This window comes from Saccopteryx bilineata, chromosome 12, assembly GCF_036850765.1.
Source record: "Saccopteryx bilineata isolate mSacBil1 chromosome 12, mSacBil1_pri_phased_curated, whole genome shotgun sequence".
Taxonomy (NCBI): domain Eukaryota; kingdom Metazoa; phylum Chordata; class Mammalia; order Chiroptera; family Emballonuridae; genus Saccopteryx; species Saccopteryx bilineata.
The window spans coordinates 14,163,159-14,183,507 of record NC_089501.1 but is presented as its reverse complement, the minus strand read 5'-3'; the positions used below and the strand labels follow the sequence as shown (position 1 = coordinate 14,183,507).

At 40.1% G+C, this 20,349-nt stretch overlaps 1 protein-coding gene across 8 annotated transcripts in view; it reads right to left on the bottom strand.

Moving 5' to 3' along the window:
* Positions 1–20,349, bottom strand: part of DCBLD1 (discoidin, CUB and LCCL domain containing 1) — an 85,486-nt gene that overhangs the window by 44,381 nt on the left and 20,756 nt on the right. For all 8 annotated transcript variants that reach the window (XR_010727660.1, XR_010727661.1, XR_010727662.1 and 5 more), the window contains exons 2-3: positions 16,490–16,702; positions 1,080–1,214 (exon numbers count right to left, since the gene is read on the bottom strand). Coding sequence is in view for 1 of the 8 variants with exons in the window: in XM_066248012.1 (XP_066104109.1) it covers positions 1,080–1,214; positions 16,490–16,702 (348 nt within the window). In the remaining 7 variants the exon portion in view is untranslated. The remainder of the gene's footprint in view (positions 1–1,079; positions 1,215–16,489; positions 16,703–20,349) is intronic.

Below are 20,349 nucleotides of genomic sequence, written 5' to 3'. Positions count from 1 at the left end.
CCCTCCGTGGAAGGAAAACAGTTTTAAAGCCCAATGTGGATCACAGAGAAGATTCAGGAACAACTGCAATTTAACAACTTATCTAGTAGCATCAGAGTGACCCAATACTCAGGTGTTGACTGAGAACACAAGCAGCCTCTCAACTTGGACCAATCAGGACCAAAGACTTGAAAAAAAGGGTGCTCTTTGAGTATGGAACTAAATTAATACTCCGCAATGGAGATGCTAAGATACAGTACATTTTGATGTATTCATATCAACCTAGTCTAGCTTCCCAAATATTCCACACTTGCTACAATAGTTCTTTCTTTCCTTAATCTTTTTAATAGTTCTTAAAGAAGCAACATATGGTGAACACTGGTATTGCTGGGGCCTACGGGGATTGGTCAGATTTGGTTGGCTGAGAGGGAAGTGAATAATGCACCCCCTTCTCAGAGCACTTCTGCCAGAGGGGACTGAGAGCAGAAATTCTGGGTACTTGTGTGTCCTAGGCAGACAGAGTGGGATGCGTGGTGATCGCTCCAGAGTACAGGGGACCTGGAGAGAGCCCGTGTTTTCCTCCCTTGTCAGTGTTCATGCTTCCCTTCTCTCCTGCTCAGGTGTCAACTGCATGGTCAGAGGACTCTGGGGTAGGAACTACACCCTGCCCATACTCACATGGCGGCTCCCATGATAGTACGCTGGGTGTGTGTGTGTGTGTGTGTGTGTGTGTGTGTGTGTAATGGGGGGACACACTGGATAAAAGACTTGTCCTGAGCTAAGAAATGTGTTGGTGGAGAACTTCAGAGAATAGCCAGACCTTAAAAGGTTCACGACAATATCCCCAAGATAATCCACTCAAGGCTACTAGGAAAATGACATCAATTCTCTACCGCATAGGTCAGCTGATTAATCTAACATTCTATATAAAAGTGTTCAGTCCAGACCTAACTGCTTACAAAGACATTACATTCCTCTCTTCCATCACATCTTAATTCTGTACCTGAGGTCACAATTCTGTCCAGAGCTACTGATAAGAAGCAAGAGGAATTCTTTGATAAATAAAGCTTTACAGGTTCTTGTCGATTCTTCTGCTATACCTGGATGGTCACTGCTGGTATAGGTCAGCAAAAAGCCCCGCCCAGAAATGTGGGATCCACTTGCAAAGCGAACAGTCACTTCACTTGTGTTCAGCAAGAATTCTTTGGGAACACTCATACTTCCACAATATGGCCCTAAAAACAAAGCATATTTTTGGCACATTTCAAAATTTAGGACAGAACAAATGATCAGTATATAGCATTTTTTCCCCATTAAAGGTCAAATCTAACAAACAATACATCTGTAAGGTTGTAATCGTCACTCACCTGGAATCTTGTTTAATAGTGAGACTGATAGTGAGCTTGATTATACTGATAAGCCCAGGGGGAAAGTGACTACCTCTGGATAAGTAATAGGATAGAACTTGTTAATAGAATAACCCAAAGATAGATTTTGATTTTTGTAAAAATAAGACTAACAAGCAAAGGTCAAATATACATTAGGCAGTAAAGGAATTTTTATCACAAAAGTGATATTTTAGGGGTTCATAAATTTGCTTAAAGAATTGTCTAAATGTTTGTGTCACCTCAAAATTCATATATTGAAATTCTAATGCCCTGATGTGTTGGCACAAGGAGGCAGGTCTTTTGAGAGATGCTTAAGTCATGAGGGTGGAGCCCTCATGAATGGGATTAGTGCCTGTATAAAGGAGGCCCAGGAGCTAGCTTGCCTCTTTACCATGTGAAGTCACAGGGAAACAGCTATGAACCAGGAAGCGGGCCCTTACCAGCCATTACACTGCACCACGATTTAGGACTTCCCAGGCTCTAGACCAGAGGTCTCAAACTCGCAGCTGCGGCCCGCATGCGGCCCGCCCACCAATTTTGTGTGGCCCGCAGACTATTAATCCACGAAGTTTGATTAGTCTGCGGGCCGCACAAAATTGGTGGGCGGGCCGCATGGCAACGAGTTTGAGATCCCTGCTCTAGACTGTGTGAAATAAATGTCTGTTGTTTTTAAGCTATCCATTCTGTGGTATTTTGTTACTAAGAAAGGTAGTAAAATAAATGTTATCACAAAAATGATATTGTAGGGGCCTCTTAAATATGCTGAAAGAAACTGACAAATTCTCTTTTTTTTAAGGAGGTTCCAGAATTAATTAAAAAACTATCTAATGCATGATAAACATCATACTCTTATGTACTTTACACATTTATCTCCCTCTTACAGTAGCTTCTGGCTAACCTATATAATTTATTTTGATTTGTACCTTAAAGTTCATTTAGAAATACCATAGTATAAATTATGCAATTAAGAGTATTACATATGTGTCTAGAATAAGTTTCTTAAAGAGCACTAGGAAGCTCAATGAACTTCCAAAGAACAAATTAGATGTAAAGCTAAAAAAATAAATAAAACAAAACATCTTCCTAAGACTACTCAGCTTAAAGTTTAGCTTGTAAATTGCCATCTTAAAAGTCATGTATGCAAGACACAATAGTTTCTCTGGAAATAGGGATTAGCAAGCAGATTTTGAAGACAGGTATTCTTCATCAACTTCTCCCCAAATAAAACAATATGGAAAGAGTCAACAGCAACAACAATAACAATATAAGGTTAAGGAAGAAAGAGGAAAAGAAAAAGACAACTCTAACTCAAAGTGAATGAAACTGATGACTCCAGCTAAAACCAACTAAAGGATCAAACTGCTAAGAGATTCAGGTAAAGATCATGAACTCAACCAAGCATTCCTCTCCTGATATGAGACAGGGTTTCTCGTCTGTCCTGTCCTATTCTATCACATTGTGGATGTGATAGAATAAAAGAGAGATGCTGTGTCTTTATCCTCATGCCCCAAATCACTGTTCTTCCCTATTATTAAATTACAGTGAAATCCAAATAAAAAAAGATCACTTTCCTTATCATATGTAATTACAGGAGTTAATACCTGCAAATTACTTAGAAGAATATCTAGCATATAATGAGAAGTATATAAGAACTTGTGAAAAAAAATAAATGAATACATTAAAACAAGCAAATAAAGTCTGTTTTCCTTTTAGGATCTGTGTGTTCCATTGGGGTTAGGAAGTTTTCTATCCACCACTTCGTGTCCAGCAGCTTTTTCAATACCTGGACTGTGGTGGCCTCCCAAATACTCCGAATTAAAATGAAACTAATATTCTTCCACTTGCAACAGTCTCTTTTTAAAATATTAAACCTGATTATAAAGATATGTAAAATATTTCATCCTGTCATTTTAAAATATCAGGAAGAAGTCAGGGGAGAAGTGTGGGAAAGAATAAAAGGAAATTATTAGCATAATGGACATATGGATTTTTATGAACCTTAATGGTGTTCACAAGCATGGTAGATTGGCAACTTATACTAAACCTTTTTTGTTGTTGTTGTTGTTGTTTTTGTTTTAGCAAGACAATAAGAGAGAGAGACAGGAAGGGAGAGGTGAGAAGCAACAACTGGTAGTTGTGGGACTTTATTTGTTCATTGATTGCTTTCTTATATGTGCCTTGACCAGGGGGCTTCATCTGAGCCTTGCTCAAGACAGCAATTTTGGGCTCAATCCAGCAATTTTTGAGCTCAAACCAGTGACCACGGGGTCATGTCTATGATCCCATGCTCAACCCAGGGGCCCTGTGCGCAAGCCTGAAACCCCCGGGGTTTTGAACCTGGGTCCGCAGTGTCTCAGGTTGATGCTCTAACCACTGTACTCCTACCTGATCAAGCCTAAACCCATTCTTTTGTTTAATAAAAGAGAATGATAAGCATTTTTGCAAAATTTAAGTGAGTCAGATTACTATGCTTGACTTCTGCAATTTATTTTGTTTACATATATAAGTGAAATTACTTGTTTCACAAACCTAAGAATAAAAATTAAATAACTAGTAAACTATTGCTATTAATAACTCAGAATATTTTTCTAGCCATATTATTTCTTTGAGGAAACAATAATATATGTACTCCTCTCCAAATTTAATGTACTAATCTCTCCTTAAATTTCTATAGCATTCTATAGATGTTCAACTAAAACCTATGGACTCTTATTGACCAATGTCATGCCATTAAATTTCATTTATAAAATAAAAAGGATTTCTATAACATTCCTATGAATTCTAATAAAAATTGTGAGGTAAACAAGTCTAAATTAATTATTACTGAGAACTTGTTTGGAATATTTTTTATTTGAAATTTATTTGACATAACACTGTAAATTTAAGGTATATAACATGTTCATTATAAATGTATATATTTTAATATGATTACCATTGTAGGAATAATTATCACCTTTATCATGCTACATAATTATCATTTCTTTTTAATGGTTGGAATAATTTTTAAAAAATATTTTATTTATTGATTTTTAGAGAGAGGGGGGAGAGAGAGAGAGAGAGAGAGAGAGAGAGAAGGGGGAGGAGCAGGAAGCATCAACTCCCATATGTGCCTTGACCAGGCAAGCCCAAGGTTTCGAACCAGCGACCTCAGTGTTCCAGGTCAACGTTTTATCCTACTGCACCACCACAGGTCAGGCCAATGGTTGGAATAATTAAGTTCTAGTTTCTTAGGAAGTTTCATGGTTATCGTACAACATTGTTGCTATACTCACTATACTGTGTTACATCTCTAGGCTAGGGCCTATCTATTGTTGCAAGTTTGTACCCTTAAACAACATCCCTATCCCCCCTCCCACTCTCTGGTGATCTCCGTTTTATAATGTTTTTATGACCTTGGCTTTTTTAGAGTCCATATATGTGATATCACACAGTACTTGTCTTTCTCTGTCTGGCCTCACTTAGCATAACAGGCTCAAAGTTTATCCATATTCTTGCAAAGGCAGGATGTTTTTCTTTCTCATTGCCAAATAATTAGAATTAAAAAAAAATTGTATGGTACAGTTGAAAAAAAAGGTTGCAAAATTGTGTATATTTTACATAAATAGATAAGTGTGTATATCATCACACTAAGTTATTGTACAATACATGATTTTCTAGACCAAAAAACACATAAACATAATAAAACTCTATAATTTGGCTGTATTCTCCCAAAGTCATGACAGGCATGCAAATATTTCTGGAAGAAATTAAAAGAAAAAAAACGTAAACACATACTCTTTTACCCAGAGGCACCCATCCCTGTCACACTCTTACTGATATACTACAAAAATGTAACTAAATCCTAGGTTGAATGGGATATACCCTCTCTATATAAATGCCATTGGGCCATTGGTTAAAAATTATTTTGATGGGTTTATCATGGTACAAACATCGTAAGAGGAGGAGGAGTTTTAGTACAGGGTGGGGGACAGAAGTTAAGTATTAGTTGCTATACTGCCTATGGCAAAAACAAAACAAAACAAAAACAAAAATCCCAATTATTGCCAGTGTGAAGGTCTGACAGATAAAGTTTCCCTTCCAGACTGGAAGTTACTAATTGTCTTCCTAGAGTTAAAAGAGAAAAGAGATGAAAATAGAAAAATCTGAGTGGCAGTAAGAGGGAAAGGTAGTTAATGCGGAAACAGGGAAGGGTCCTGTAAGTCTGTGCTCAGCACGTTCTCAGCTGCCAGCCAGACTCCTTGAGGATGATCTCTTCTTAGGAAAGCCTTTGTAGGCCACACCTGGCCAAACGAGATAGCCCACTGTCAGTATTCTTCACCCTGATTTTAAAAAGAGTCTCCACCTGTATTTAAACATTTGCAAAGACAGTATCATTGGAAACCCAAATAAGAGCACAGTGACTTCTACCTTTGGCCATGGTTATATTCTCCATCCCAGGCTGTGTGCCTGGATTGGTAAACCTGCCTCAGTTCACGGTCAGACTGAACCCCATCCTTTCTGAGTGGGTCTTAAGAACTTTAGCAGAACGGAGAGTAGGACTCACGCTTCTGCTTTACAACTGCCAGAGCTACATGTTCTATAGGACTGGGCCTTGCAGTCTGATTACCACCTTCCCTCACCTCCATCCTCGTGTGCAAGGCAGGCTCCATCTCACTTTATACAGTTCTGAATTCCTTCCAACTGGGGCAGGAAGGAAAGCCATTCATCAAGGAGGCAGAAAAATCAGTAAAAATAAATATGTCTACCTTTTGTGAAATATAATTTTAGGCCTGGATTGTGGGAAGAGCTATCAATGATTCCAAACGAAGTAGCACTGTGGCGTTTGGCACCTGAATGAAACCAAGACCTAACAGACAATGAACTGATTCCTTGGACAAAAGGAATAAAGGGCCAGGAACCACAGGAGCCGACTTCTTTGAGCACAGTAGGCCAGTTCCTCTCAACACAGCCCTTGTTTGGGACCACTGTTCCATGAGCAGCTGAGAGGGGAAACCCTTTATCTTTTCATGTGTAAATAAAAGAAAACTGTCCAACAAGGAAGAATGAACTGTCTGCCCAGAGCCAAGCCCAGAGCCAAGCCCAGAGCCCCCATGATTCTCTGGCAATCAGACAATCTGGGTGGCAATGTCTGGGACTGCTCCATTCTCCATGGATTGTCTGCCTGTCTCTGGACAGTCCAAGGCAGTGATAGTTTGGTTACTAACTGTTCCAAAGTCACATCTAGACTTTTGAACTTGAGACTGATGAAATTAAGTTATTGTTTCATCTGTGAAAGGGATATGCTTCAAAAATGAATACATCCTATTAAAAAATTAAAAAAGACCCTTCCCCTCCATAACCACTCTCAGTGGTGAAAAACACAGAGACCAAATGAAAATCCAACCCGTGAGAGATCTGTCATAAATCAGACAAGAAGACACCCTCCTAAAAACCTTCCTTAACCTTCTGAGCATATAATTAATTTCTTAGGACAGATAAGAACAGGACAATGAGCCTAAGCGACACTCCCTGGGAGGGCTGCGGTAGAGCCAGCCCCTTGGCACGCTGTCCGCTGCCAGGAAAGTGGCACCTAGTGAGCCCGACCCGTTTGCAGAGGCGTGATGACGAAACACTCTCCAGAAACACTGGCGCTGCAAACGCCTTGCCATTAGACTCCAGTCTACTTTCCATTTGTTTTTTGGGGTTTTTTTTTTTTCAATGTAGTCAAATGGCAAGGGTTTGTCCTTGCTTGCTAATTGCATTAGTGTCACTGTACAAAATTACTAAATTTTCAAGGCCATTTTCCTTGAGAAGGAAGAAAATTTACATAAAAAAAGGATATTCCTGGACTGTGCCATTAAAACCGTAGTCACGTAAGAATGTAAGTGGTATCCCTGGAGAGTTTCGGTCTCCGGTTCCCAGACAGAAATCAGTGACAGATGATAAATGAACCAGGCAGACTCCTCAACAAAAGTGTGGCTTTCTTTGGGGCGAAGGCACATCAAGAAGGGCCTTAACACTGGAGCTCACAACCCACCTAGGCCATTACTTCTCTCCCAACAAAAGAGGGTAATTACTGAAACTAAATCACAGTGTGGTCTCCGGGGAAGTACGTGGGGGGGGGGGGAGGCCAAGAGCTTTTTCTCCTTAAGGCTTATGATTATGTTAATAAGATGTCTAGTGTGGAACGTTCTGGCTGATATAAAGTTTTTCTATTAGTGTAAAGTTCATCTGAATTCTTTCTTGGCACAAAAGGCAAAACAAAACAAACCAAGCAGTCTTTCGCAAGAATTTTCACCCAACTGGCCCCAATCATAGAGGAGAAGGCAATTCTAGGGAGTTTGAGGGGGTCCCAAGCAACTTTTCATATAAGCGGTAAATTTCTTCAAAGGCTTTTTATATATATATATATATTATATAAGTCATAAGAATTTTGCCACCTCTATACTATGACTGAGAGGCATAAACCATTTGGAAAATAGAAGCTGCCAATCTTGTGTTTTTCCCTATTTGGAATTTTAAAAAAATCAACAGACAAGGCATAATGATTGGATCTTATTACAATATGCCACCTATGTATTATTCTAAAATATTGTCACAAATCTTGTTGCAATAGTGAAGCAAAACCCTTAGTCTTATTTCCTACTTTCCCCCTTTCTCTTGTTCCCAGTGTAATACAGATATCAACAGTTGACTTCACATGGTTGTACTCCTAAGTCTATGATAATGATTAATAACATATTGGGGGTGGAGGTGGAAGTCCAGGAAATGTAAGATAACAATTCTAGAACTTCCTGGTTTTCCTACAGTGCATATAGTTTAGCACAACACAACTAATTTAACTGACTACAATTAGGTTCACTGGTCATGACGCTTCCTTAAGCATTTTGACTAAGTAATTTTAAACCCTAAATATATGCTAATACTCTCTATGGGGGTGATTTCTCAGAAATCTATTTTATTCCCAGGACACCCTCATGGGGAAGGCCCTCAGAAGTTTCTACTTCTTCCAGCAAATGACAACCAAGAACTTCAGCTCAGGTCTTATGCATAAGCCCATGATCAGATGGCTTTTGTCACACCAAATCGGAAGGCACAGCGCTCATGAGCTGGGTGTCTAAAGTCCAATGCCTAAACTTGAATCCAAGATCTAGTTAAGGGACCATAAACAAGCTACCTGACCTTTTTAAGCTATTGTTTCCTTATGTGTGGATGATACAGACAGGTTCTTTCTCAGAAGACTATTGTGAGGTTAAAACCTAGCGTATTATATATATATATATATATATATATATATATATATATATATATATATATATATATATATCTGAATGCCCAATCGCAGGAACCTTCAACATTATTTTATAATCTCTTTATTAAATAAGTAGAGCCTTAAAACTTTATGTAAACCAAGTCTATCTTTCAATGTAGTCAGGATGTTTTTAGACAGAGGAATCTTGCTGTGAATCTTCCTACAGTGTAAATAAAATATTCCATCTTATCTTTTGTAAAAAAAAAATACTTTTAAATGTCTGCCAAAATCAAGCTACATGCAATGTGATTTATTAAAAGTTGATTGAGCATCTTTAATCGCAAGATTATGCTAAGAAATAGGAAATACTAAAAAGATAAATAAAATGCAATTCTTTGCTGAGGTAACCCCCTATCTGGTAGAGAAGCTAAAATAATTATCTCAACTTAAGATTAGTGCTCCCCTAAAGACTCAAAAAATTAGCTCCAAAGAGGCAGTGACTCAAGTTGATGGACATCAGAGAAGGTTCTAGGCTAGGCAGCATTGAATCTGGTCTGCCTTCACTGTGTGTGTGTGCATATGTGTGCGTGTGTCTATGTGTGTGTTAGAATGGGCAGAAGAGCAGGGGAAGGAAGAGAGAGACATGTGGAGGTACAACATCCAATAATGTCCTGGGCATGAAACTGAGGATGAGGAGGTCAGAGCTGAGGTGGAGACGTGCGTGGGGAAGAGAATGAGCAAGCTAACAAGTTTGGACAGCAGGCTAACAAGTTTCTGTAGACAATGAGGCACAATCAATAACTTTTAAAATAAGAAACTATTACAACAATATTGAAGAAGTGACCTCAGATGGCCTGCAACGAATGAACACTGGCAAAAGGAGGGAGGGGAAAATCGGGAGGCTCTTTTAATTAAAAAAAAAAAAAAAGATGCAAAAACACGGATTGGCAATGGCAGTGGAAGTAAGTAAAAAGCCAAGGGCTGAATATACCATGGGCTTAGAGAATATGTGTTCTATCTGCTCATCTCATGAGGCTAAATGGGGAAAAAAAATTCTGCATGTGAAGCTAGTTCTGGCTTATGGAACCACTACCATGTGCTTGGAATAATTCAGGCAAACTTAGGCCACCAGGGATGCACCAGGACGGGGAGGGTAGAATGTACTGCTGCAGCTCAGCCTTGGCTTGAGAACCTTCCTTGCTGTGGAGGAAGAATCTCCTTCCTTGAGAAGGAGACCACTGGGGTATTGAGAAGGGACCAATGTGTTCTCTGTTCTAAGATCTCTGAGTCAAAGAATAAACTGTGTGCCAGACAACTGAGAACGACAGAGGGAGAGGGGGGGCAGAGGAGGGAGAGGAGTGATGATGCTGGCTAACGTGTACTGTGTGCTCATTACTGACTGGGCAAGCATCATTCTTTTACAGTCTAGACCTCTATCTATCTATCTATCTATCTATCTATCTATCTATCTATCTATCTATCTACCCACTCATCCATCCATCCATCCATCCATCCATCCATCCATCCATCCATGTCTCAAACACCCATATAGGGTATACTATTATTTCACCCATTTTAAAGATGTGAAAATGGAGATATAGAAAGATGATTTAAGTGATTTACTCAAGAACAAACAATTTCAAAACAGCACTAAGGCAGAAATTTGAAGCCAGGAAGTCTAATTCCAGAGTCTACATTATCAAACACAAGTAAAAAAAAAAAAAAGTCTAGACAGAAACAAACTGTTAATCTTCCCATTCTGAAGGCCAGCCTGGTTTTACTGGCCTCAGTGAGCAGGTGGGAAGTCTAGGAAATTCCATCAGAACAAGTCTTTTGAATCCCGAGGAGTCAAGTACCAGGTTCCCACTGAAACTCCTCCAGCAGGTTTTCAAGGGGTCCAGGAACAACCCCAACCTCCACCCACTGGGGGAAGATCAGCTTTCAGGGGAAAACAGGGACCCAGTCAGTCTTCTTGAAATATCAGGAAAACAGAAATGACAATCCCTCAGGAGTCCCAGGTATCAGTAGTGGCAGGAACAAACCCGAGTGAACTCAAATCTCTACGTCCTTTGTGGTCAGCAAACTGGAAATGGAATGTGACCAGATGGCTAGTCCAGGGGACAGGATCACTGGAGAGCTTTAGAGTTGAGAAGAATGATCTTCGGTATGAATTCACAACCTTTCCTCTTCAGTGTCATAACTAGAACAATGTTAAATCTTTTTTTCCCCCCATAGTTTACATTTAGGTATGTTAGTATGACACAATGCCTGAATCAGCACCCAATTCCTTCCAACTTAAACATAGTTTAATGTTTTACATAACTAGCCCGAGTCTCAGCACCAAAGCAGCAATCGGAACTGCAGTACTCCACGATTTCAAATTTAAAAGAGATGTTATTGAAATAGACACCTTGTTTGAATCTTCAAATTCCAGGTTTAGAAATAAATTTGTTCAGCCCTCAAATAGCTCTGGCGACTTTAGTCAAGTACTTGTGGCCTTATGTGTCCAAAAGGTAAGATGAGCTGCTTTTCCAAAAGCGTCCTCTGAAAACAAGGTGTGGCCTTCTATTTGAATCCTTTCAAAGCCTGATATTACGCCGTCCTCTCTGAACAGCAGAGAACTGTTTGAGCAAGACTGGAAATAATCTCAAGGAACGCAGTTTTGAATGCAAAAAAGGAGTTCACCTGATAAAGGCAGCGGGAAGGGAAGCAAAGAAATGTGTTGCAGATTTAGCTGTTATTCCTGGTGGGATATATGACCTCACAGTGCCCAGTGTTGGAGATTAATGTAAACAAGACTTTAAAGATCACTTTAAAAACTAATCGCAGTATGTTTGCCAAAAATGCTCAGTCTGAATTTAATCATGAGGGAACATCAAACCACCACCAATCAGCTTACCTTCTACAAAATAGCTGATTAGTATTCTTTAAAAAGGTACAAGAGACAAAGAAAGATTAAGGAACCATCTTAGGTTAAATAAGATTGAGGAGTCATGACAATTAAATGCTTCGTGATCCTGGATTGGATCCTACACAAGAAAAAGGGCATTAGTGTTTCTTTTGAAGGGAGTCTCAGTTACTTAAATTACTTTGGTCTCCAACAAAACCCCAGAAATTCTTTCGTTATAGTGAAAACCATCTCTACTAAGAAAAGTATGATACTTCTTAAAGAATTCTTTAGCTAGGATATTAGCATATATTTTGATCTTGAAAATCAGTATGCATATTTTATATCCAAAAATTTTAAATAAGTTCACAAAATTTTGTTTTAAAAAATATCTGTAAAAACTTATATTTTGTTCATGAAAAATGTATTTGCTAACATAAGGTTGATATACTTCACTTTATCAACTCTGCTGCTGATAAAGTCTGGCTATTTCAAGGGTATTTTAAAAGGGAGAGTCAGTGTCTTAACTCAGCCATAGATAAATGAGTTCATTCTTTTAATTGATGCTTGAACCTGAAACATCAGCCAGAATTATAAGACACAACAAACAGATATATAAAAACCCCATCTTGTATGTATCAGGCCTTTGAACATCAATGAGATCAATTGTGTATTTTGCTTGATAACTGTTAATGTTGGTGGAGACACACTGCTTAGAGTACATTTTGCTACCACAAATGTCGATCATAAAAAGTGCCCCAAGTATATGAGCCAAACAGTTCAAACAACTGTCATGGAGTGAACCATTGAGAAAGAACTGAATAATGATTAAAACTGTAAAACTCCAGCACACTGACAATGGTCAATGCAATCACATTCCAAGTTGGTCTGCTCCTGGCAGAGCTTACAAACACCGATGCCAGAAAACATTATCCTTTTCCAGAACATTAACTGCATATTCAAAAGTCTGATAGTAATGAGTCTTAAAATCCCCTGGCCATGAGTTTTAGCAATTAACTAGTTCATAAAAAATACTGAGCTGGATAAACTAAAATTATTCAGCTGTTTCAGCCATACATGTAATCGTCAGAGCCGTCAAATACCAGAATTTCAGGAGGTATACCAGAACTTCAGCTCCCTCTGCCACACTTCAGCAGGGCTCCCGTCTACCACCGGCCCAGGAAATAAAGCTGTGGGTCCCTGGGACCCTGCATTGACACTGGGGCCCTCCCTCCGCAGTCATGCCAGCTTCTGTGGCCAAGCTGGCTGCAGAGGGGCCTCCCACCCTCCCACCGAGCTGGGCACCAGCCCCAGGAATGCCCACTCCCTGAGCTCAGTGCAGGACCACAAAGCACTTACTCCTTCTTGTGGATGCCTGCCTTCCTCGGGAAAGTTCAAACTGACCAGGGGACTTTTTTAACTATGTTAAAATACATGTCTAGTTAGTGGTTTTGATCCAAGGAAGTCTATTTGTTTTTGTTTTTTGTTTTAATTGAGAAATATACATTTATTGGCCCTAGCTGGTTGGCTCAGTGGTAGAGCATCAGCCTGGCGTGCGGGAGTCCCGGGTTCAATTCCTGGCCAGGACACACAGGAGAAGCGTCCATCTGCTTCTCCACCCCTCCCCCTCTCCTTCCTCTCTGTCTCTCTCTTCCCCTCCCGCAGCCGAGGCTCCACTGGAGCAAAGTTGGCCCGGGCTCTGAGGATGGCTCTGTAGCCTCTGCCTCAGGTGCTAGGGTAGCTCTGGTTTCAACAGAGCGATGCCCCAGATGGGCAGAGCATCGCCCCCTGGTGGGCGTGCCGGATGGATCCCAGTCGGGCGCATGCAAGGGTCTGTCTGACTGCCTCCCCGTTTCCAGCTTCAGAAAAATACGGAAAAAGAAAAAAAATACATTTATTACATTTATTAAAGAGGGAATTGAAAATAATGAGAAGACATAATACCAATAGTTAAACCCTCTGAAGTCCTACTTTAGTATTTTGCTATAGTTACGCTCCAACTTATTTTACTCAAAGGCTTTTTCTATCATTACAACATTACTGTATATTCATATTTTACCTAACACTATATCATAAGCAGCTTTCTAGGTTAACAGTCTTTTTAAAAAAATAGCTGTTAATATTTTAAGTAACTATAACTTGTTTTACTTAAATGGTTTCTTGTCTTTGAACTTATTGATAAACTTTTAAAAAATAATTTATTCTCTGAATACTACATTTGAGTCACTGGATTAAGTATTAGAAGTACTCCACATATATGAATAAGTGACTACCCCCAGAATGCTCTTCAAAATCACAAAAGACACAAATATATACATGCAACATACATGATATATGCATGTGAACACATAATACATGCCACTAAGCCATTTAATTCTTTTAAAATATGCTTACAGAATTGAAATATTCTAATTTTCTTTTCATGTATTCCTTTTACGGCTCATTTCTGCTATCTTCTGCTGGATCTGCCTCAGGATGACTAATCAGGCAATCTTTAGACACAAAACAAATTCTGAACATCATTAAATATTTTACCTTAAAAACACGCCGCAAATAGTAATTACATCTGCATTTTAAGAAATAACTTACATTATTTCCACTTTATTTATTTATTTATTTTTAATTCATTTTAGAAAGGAGAGAGAGAGAGAGAGAGAAGGGGGGAGGAGCAGGAAGCATCAACTCCCATATGTGCCTTGACCAGGCAAGCCCAGGGTTTCGAACCAGCGACCTCAGCATTTCCAGGTCGATGCTTTATCCACTGCGCCACCACAGGTCAGGCTACATCTGCATTTTAAACAAAATTGCTGTAAGATATAATATTGGGCTGGTCACCTGGAAAAGATGTAATTTGTAGTGGTTTTCTTTGGGTGACAGAACCTAGAGAGAGGAGGGGCATCTGGAAACAGATATCTCGGAGCCAGAGACAAATATAAATCGTCCTTTCAGCCCTATCTAGCTGTGTGCTCTTCAGCATTTTCCTTAGATGTTACTATGATGCAGTTTTGTGCAGAGGAGTTCATGTTTACCTTGCCGGGGATGGAAGGATGCCAGAAAAAGCTATGTAAGGGCCCAGCATGTACCTGGCATACAAGAGACACTGACTATGTCTATTTCTATGATGAGCCTATATTTTATCTCTAAGACACACACACACACACACAAATGTATGTAAAAATATTTAAAGAGAAAAATTAATTTACTTGGCTTTACTGCTACAAGTAAGTTTTAATTTACTACTCATTTTGAAGAGTCTAAGTCTTGAAAATGTAAGAATCTAGAAATGTGGAGAGAACAGTGCCCCGAGGACGACCGTGACCACCTTGTAACCTAGCTCCTAACATGTGGTTAATCCCATGCCTGTCCTACTTCCTGTGTATTTGTGAATACGGACCAAAGGTGATGAAGAAAATTCCCAGTGTGGGAAAGCCACACCCATCCTGCAGCCCTGCTTTGGGAAGATCGCTGCCTTTTCTGGATCCTCTCGACTTGAGAGGTGAGCAAACGATCCTTCCGCTGCTCTTTCAGCCGCTGGAATTCACGGCCTATTTTTTGGGAAAGAAGATGTTCCTCAGACATGCCTGTGTGAAAGAGTGGTTTCTGGCCTGGCAACACTGCCTCACAGTTTACACTGGAGCTCTGATGGTCAATCTTCTTTGAATCTGAACAAAATTCCTGGCTGATGAGAGATTCCCTGAAGAGTGTCTCTATGAACTAATTGAGATACGATTACCGGAGGTAACTGAACAGGAAGTGTTTCCAGGGGGCTTATGCATCCCTGGAATTCTCATTTTTCCCATTTGAGTCAAACTAGAGTTAAAAAATTACAAATAATTAAATAAAATCAACCATCTTTATTTACTCTGTCAAAGGAATTCAACCATTATCAAAATAGACAAAATATTCTCAGGGCTAAGAGATCTTAGATTTTCTTTTCCCCTGATGGGTCCTAGAGATGTTTAGACCTCTGAATAGTCTCAGGGCTGGTCTGCACCTCCACCTGGCAGAGGCATCAGGAGAGAGGAAATGACCCTGGGCTCGATGTCGCCACAGCCTCGGAGGCTGTGTGTTTGAGAAGCTCACTGTAGAGTGAGCAGACAGACTAGATTTTACCTAAAATCTATACCATCTGTGGATTTGTATTCACAGAGAATTAAAATAAAATCTCTAATCTCAAAGAACCTGTATATAAGATCTTGTCTTTGTTTTCAAGAGGTCTAAATTCAAGCTGTTTCTTTGGCTTTGGGATTGTAGGGTTTCTGTTAATGGTGATTTCAGATGTTGATGTGCTAACCTCAAAGCACCAAAAGCTTAATTTCAAAAGGTTATTTTGGAAACTGTTCTTTGCATTTGCTGCTCCCTTATCCAGGAAACTCTGACCCGGTCCATTTCCTCACCATCTGAGTCTCTGCTCAGATGTCCCCTTATTAGAGACTTTCCTGACCATCCCATTTGAAGTAGCGCAAACAACTCAAAAACAGGCTCCATTTCACCTCAGGATGTCCTATTTTTCTTATTCTCCTTTTTCTTTCTCACTCTCTCTCTCACTATAGATGCACCTGCTTAGTTTCCTTCCTCCCGCCCTACCAATGTAAGCTCCAGGAAGGTGGAACTCTGATTTTTCACTGCTATATCCCGACCAGCTCTTCACAGAGTTCCTGAATGCATAATCACTATTCAATAAATACATGTCACAGGAATGAATGAACTGTAGATGGTTTAGCCAAGTGCCATACATCTCCAATTCTCTTCCCAGCAAGATATAAACATGAACCAAGCTCCTGAGACATGCACACCCCGCTGGCACTAGCATCCCCTCAGAGGTCTTTGTTGTAGCTTACGAAGCAAATGTACCCTGTGAGCTACCCTGAGAGTTTATGAAAAACAAGTTTCTCTTCTAATGTTCCCAGGCTATTTTACTAAAAATCACACAATTTTCCCTCCCGGCACCCACCAAACTGCAAGTCTTTTCGTGCACACAGACATCTAGGTCTCTTTTCTTACCATACTGATTGGAATTGCTGGTGAGGAGAAGGTAGTCAGAAACACAGGTCTGGGACTCAATATCCAAGTCTCCTAACCTCAGGATCAATCTCTTCCCCTTTGGTACCGTGATTGTCTTTTCACATGTAGTGTGATTAGGGTAAGTCCTTGGATAATTCTTAGATGCCATGGTGCCACTGTCCACATAGGTCACTGTGTGCCCACAGCCATCACCTGTTAAAGAAAAAAGGATTTAAGAAGTGAAGTTAATTCCTAATCAGAATTGACAGAGAGTCCAGTACAATTTTCAAGTCATGTATTTTATTTTTTCTTTAAAAAAAAATTTAAAAATAAGATTGCATTATTAAACAGTTAAGTGGTATTTTAGGTTATTTCATCTCTTATTTCCCAGTTTAATCTTCTGAACACTGTCGATCAAAATGGTTCATATATAATAACAGAAAATCATCAGCAAATACATCATTTAATCATATTACTTTAATCATCTATCTACCCATCCAAAGTTGCACAGTGGGCCCTTGGCATTCACAGATTTGCCATTTGAGGTTTTATCTATTAGCAAGTCAATATCATGTAAAAATGTGCAATGAAGAAAATAATATTATTTACTTCAGGGAGATACTGATTAAATGAGATAATATATGCAAAACCTATGTTGCTGATAGAATCTGAGACTTAGGCTGAGAAGATCTGAAGAGCCTGCCATTTAGCTGGGGAATGATTATTCAACATTCATATCAGTTAATGACAGTCATCGCTCTGATGGCTCCTGGTAGATTCAGGGTGCATCAGTGGAGAAAGTCCAGGATGTCCTGGGTCGAGCGCTTGCCACACACCAGCCCTGATGCTGTTAGAGACACGAAGGGCAACAGTGGCAGCTTCTTAGAACCCAGAGGACAATGGGAGACAGGCACATATTCAAATAACTATAACACCAGATGCCACGTGCCATACCAGCAGCTTTAAGAACGTGCTGATGCCAATGTTGAGAAAGAACCTATTTTAATAAATTATCATTATTTTACTAAAACAAAGTTTTTTTTTGTTTTGTTTTGTTTTTCTGAAGCTGGAAACGGGGAGAGACAGACAGACTCCTGCATGTGCCCGACCGGGATCCACCTGGCACGCCCAGCAGGGGGTGACGCTCTGCCCCTCCGGGGCGTCGCTCTGCTGCGACCAGAGCCACTCTAGCGACTGGGGCAGAGGCCAAGGAGCCATCCCCAGCGCCCGGGCTATCTTTGCTCCAATGGAGCCTTGGCTGCGGGAGGGGAAGAGAGAGACAGAGAGGAAGGAGAGGGGGAGGGGTGGAGAAGCAGATGAGCGCTTCTCCTGTGTGCCCTGGCTGGGAATCGAACCCGGGACTTCTGCACGCCAGGCGGACGCTCTACCACTGAGCCAACCGGCCAGGGCAAAACAAAGTTTTCTTAAGACTTCTCTGAATAGGAAAGGTCATCAGTGGACCCACAAGTTGCCCCAGTAGATTAAAGTGAACAAGTTAACCACTCAAATATCTAATGGAATACAGAAGTGGGCGGGCTGCAAAGCAGATGAGCTTACAGGGCATTCAAATTGCAAAATGCCCATGGTTAGCATACCTTCACATAAAAAACAACAACAAGAATTCCTACCCTTAGCTGGAGGGCAAGAAAGCAGGAATCATTAGGAGGAAGCGCTCTCTCGGGTAGTAAAACAAGGCCTCGCCACCGAGGCTGCCACTTGGGCATCCTGGGAGGCCAAAGGCCCAGGCAGCCATCTTCCTTCTCCCACCTCTTTCCTACACTGGAGAGGATTCACTTGCAGGCATCCTCTGTTTCACTTCCTCTGGCAGCTAAAATAATAATGGAGGCCTATGTCTCCAATATTCTGGGGGGTGGGCAGAGAACTCCAGAATCTACCCCACTTCAGCAGACAAGGAACAGAGAAAGGACCCTCCCATTATCCAGAAATGCCCACAAGATTCTGGGCAGCCCTGGCCAGGAGGGTGGCTGGCAGGAGAGTTGATTTTAAGAAGGCAGAGTTAGGGACCACCAGGAAAAATGTAGCTGGACAGCTAAGATGAAATTACTCTCTGCAACTTGGACATCTAGGCAGAAGTTAGGAAATTTATATTGTAGGAAACAGGGACCCAGAGAAGTTTTTGAGAAGCGACATAATAAAAGAGGTATTTGAATAAGTAGGTCAACCTGGTTGAGTAATGATGGGAACTAGAAAGGCGGGGAGAATCTAGGTCAGAGGAGCAGTCGGAGGCTGGAAATGGGCTCGCTAAAAGGGGATGGAGAGGAAAGAAAAGCCAGAAAAGTCACAAGAAAAATGTCAACAGGCTCAGGTTTTTACTAACGGTAGTGGGAAAGATAGAGGAGAAATAAACACTAAAATGATGAATTCAGAAATAATTGGCACACTGCGGCTACTGTAGGCAGACAGGGAAGCTTGAAGAGCGAGCAGGTTTGGGGCAAAGGTTTTAAATTTGTTTGTTAAATTTGAGGTGACAGCTATATTTCTAGGGCTTTCTGGCAGTAAGACTGTTGAGAACTAAATGAAAATTATGCTCGAGTGAAGTATATGGTGGAGAAGTACATAATGCATGGGGTTTTATTTTAATATTTGAATGATTTGCCTGCCTATCAAGGCATTTTAAAAATCCAATTTATAGTTGTTTCGTGTTTTGTTTTGTTTTTAACTGGAAGACAGGATAACCATATCAATAGGCATTGTCACAGGACTAGTGAGTGATATGGTGGCTGCCCCATTAAAAGAGACAAACACCCTAGCTCCCCACCAGCCCTAGACACTCATTTTTGACTTGACCCACCTTTGGAAGCATTAATTTTGAGCACTCAGATAGAGTAACACCAGGGTAACTAGTGTACAAACAAATAATTGTGCATATAGACATGCCCACAACTAAGCCACCAAGATATCGCCTGGTAAACATTTAAATGCCTCTTTTTTTTAATATCATGAAATTCTGCTTTAATAAGAGAAGAACTAGTGAGAACTTTTTCTGGAAAACACAGCTAAATACAAAATGAGGAGTGATTATATGTGAATCAACCTACATGGGATTATTGTATTCTAAATTTAAGTGACTGACATGTCCTGACAAAGGAAATCTCAGGGTGTCACTTTTGTTCAACCCCGTAATTATATTTCTTCCCACCACTTCTACTCTAAAGCCAAGAGGAAACTCATTTCACCCACTAAGATAGGAAGACTGTGAGCGAGTGTAAGGCTTCACCCCTCTCATTACTACTCTGTGGGGGGGATATGTGCCTCTCTGACCCTTTTCCACAACTAGCAAAATAAAATTCTGAGTCTTTGTTCTGAAGCAAAAAAAAAAAGAAAGAAAAGAAAAAAACCCGAAAGGAACTGCACTGTACTAATTTATTACAAAGCAAACTGTCACCAGAAGTTGTAACTTCACGCTTGCCTATGGAAGCAGACTATTGACGGAGTCTTCTGCAGCAAATACTAATACGATAAATTTATTCCAGGGTTTGAACTACATCAGGAATTTTTACCCTACTTTTCCCCCACAGTTCTGATGACTTCAAAAACTAGATATAGTTCACGATGTATAATATAATTGAAAGTTTCTAAAAAAAAAAAGATTTTAAATGTTCTCACCACACACACACACACACACACACACACAGTAATTATGTGAGGCAATAGAAATAATTTCACAATATATAAATGTATCAAATCAACACATTGTAGACGTGAATTTACACAGTGTTATATGTCAGTTATATCTCAATAAAGCTGGGGGGCGGGGACTAGAAATATGCCAAAGGGAAAAATGAAAAACTGCTGTGGAGAGAAAATGAATAAGGCAGATACATGCAAGTGAAAGCCAT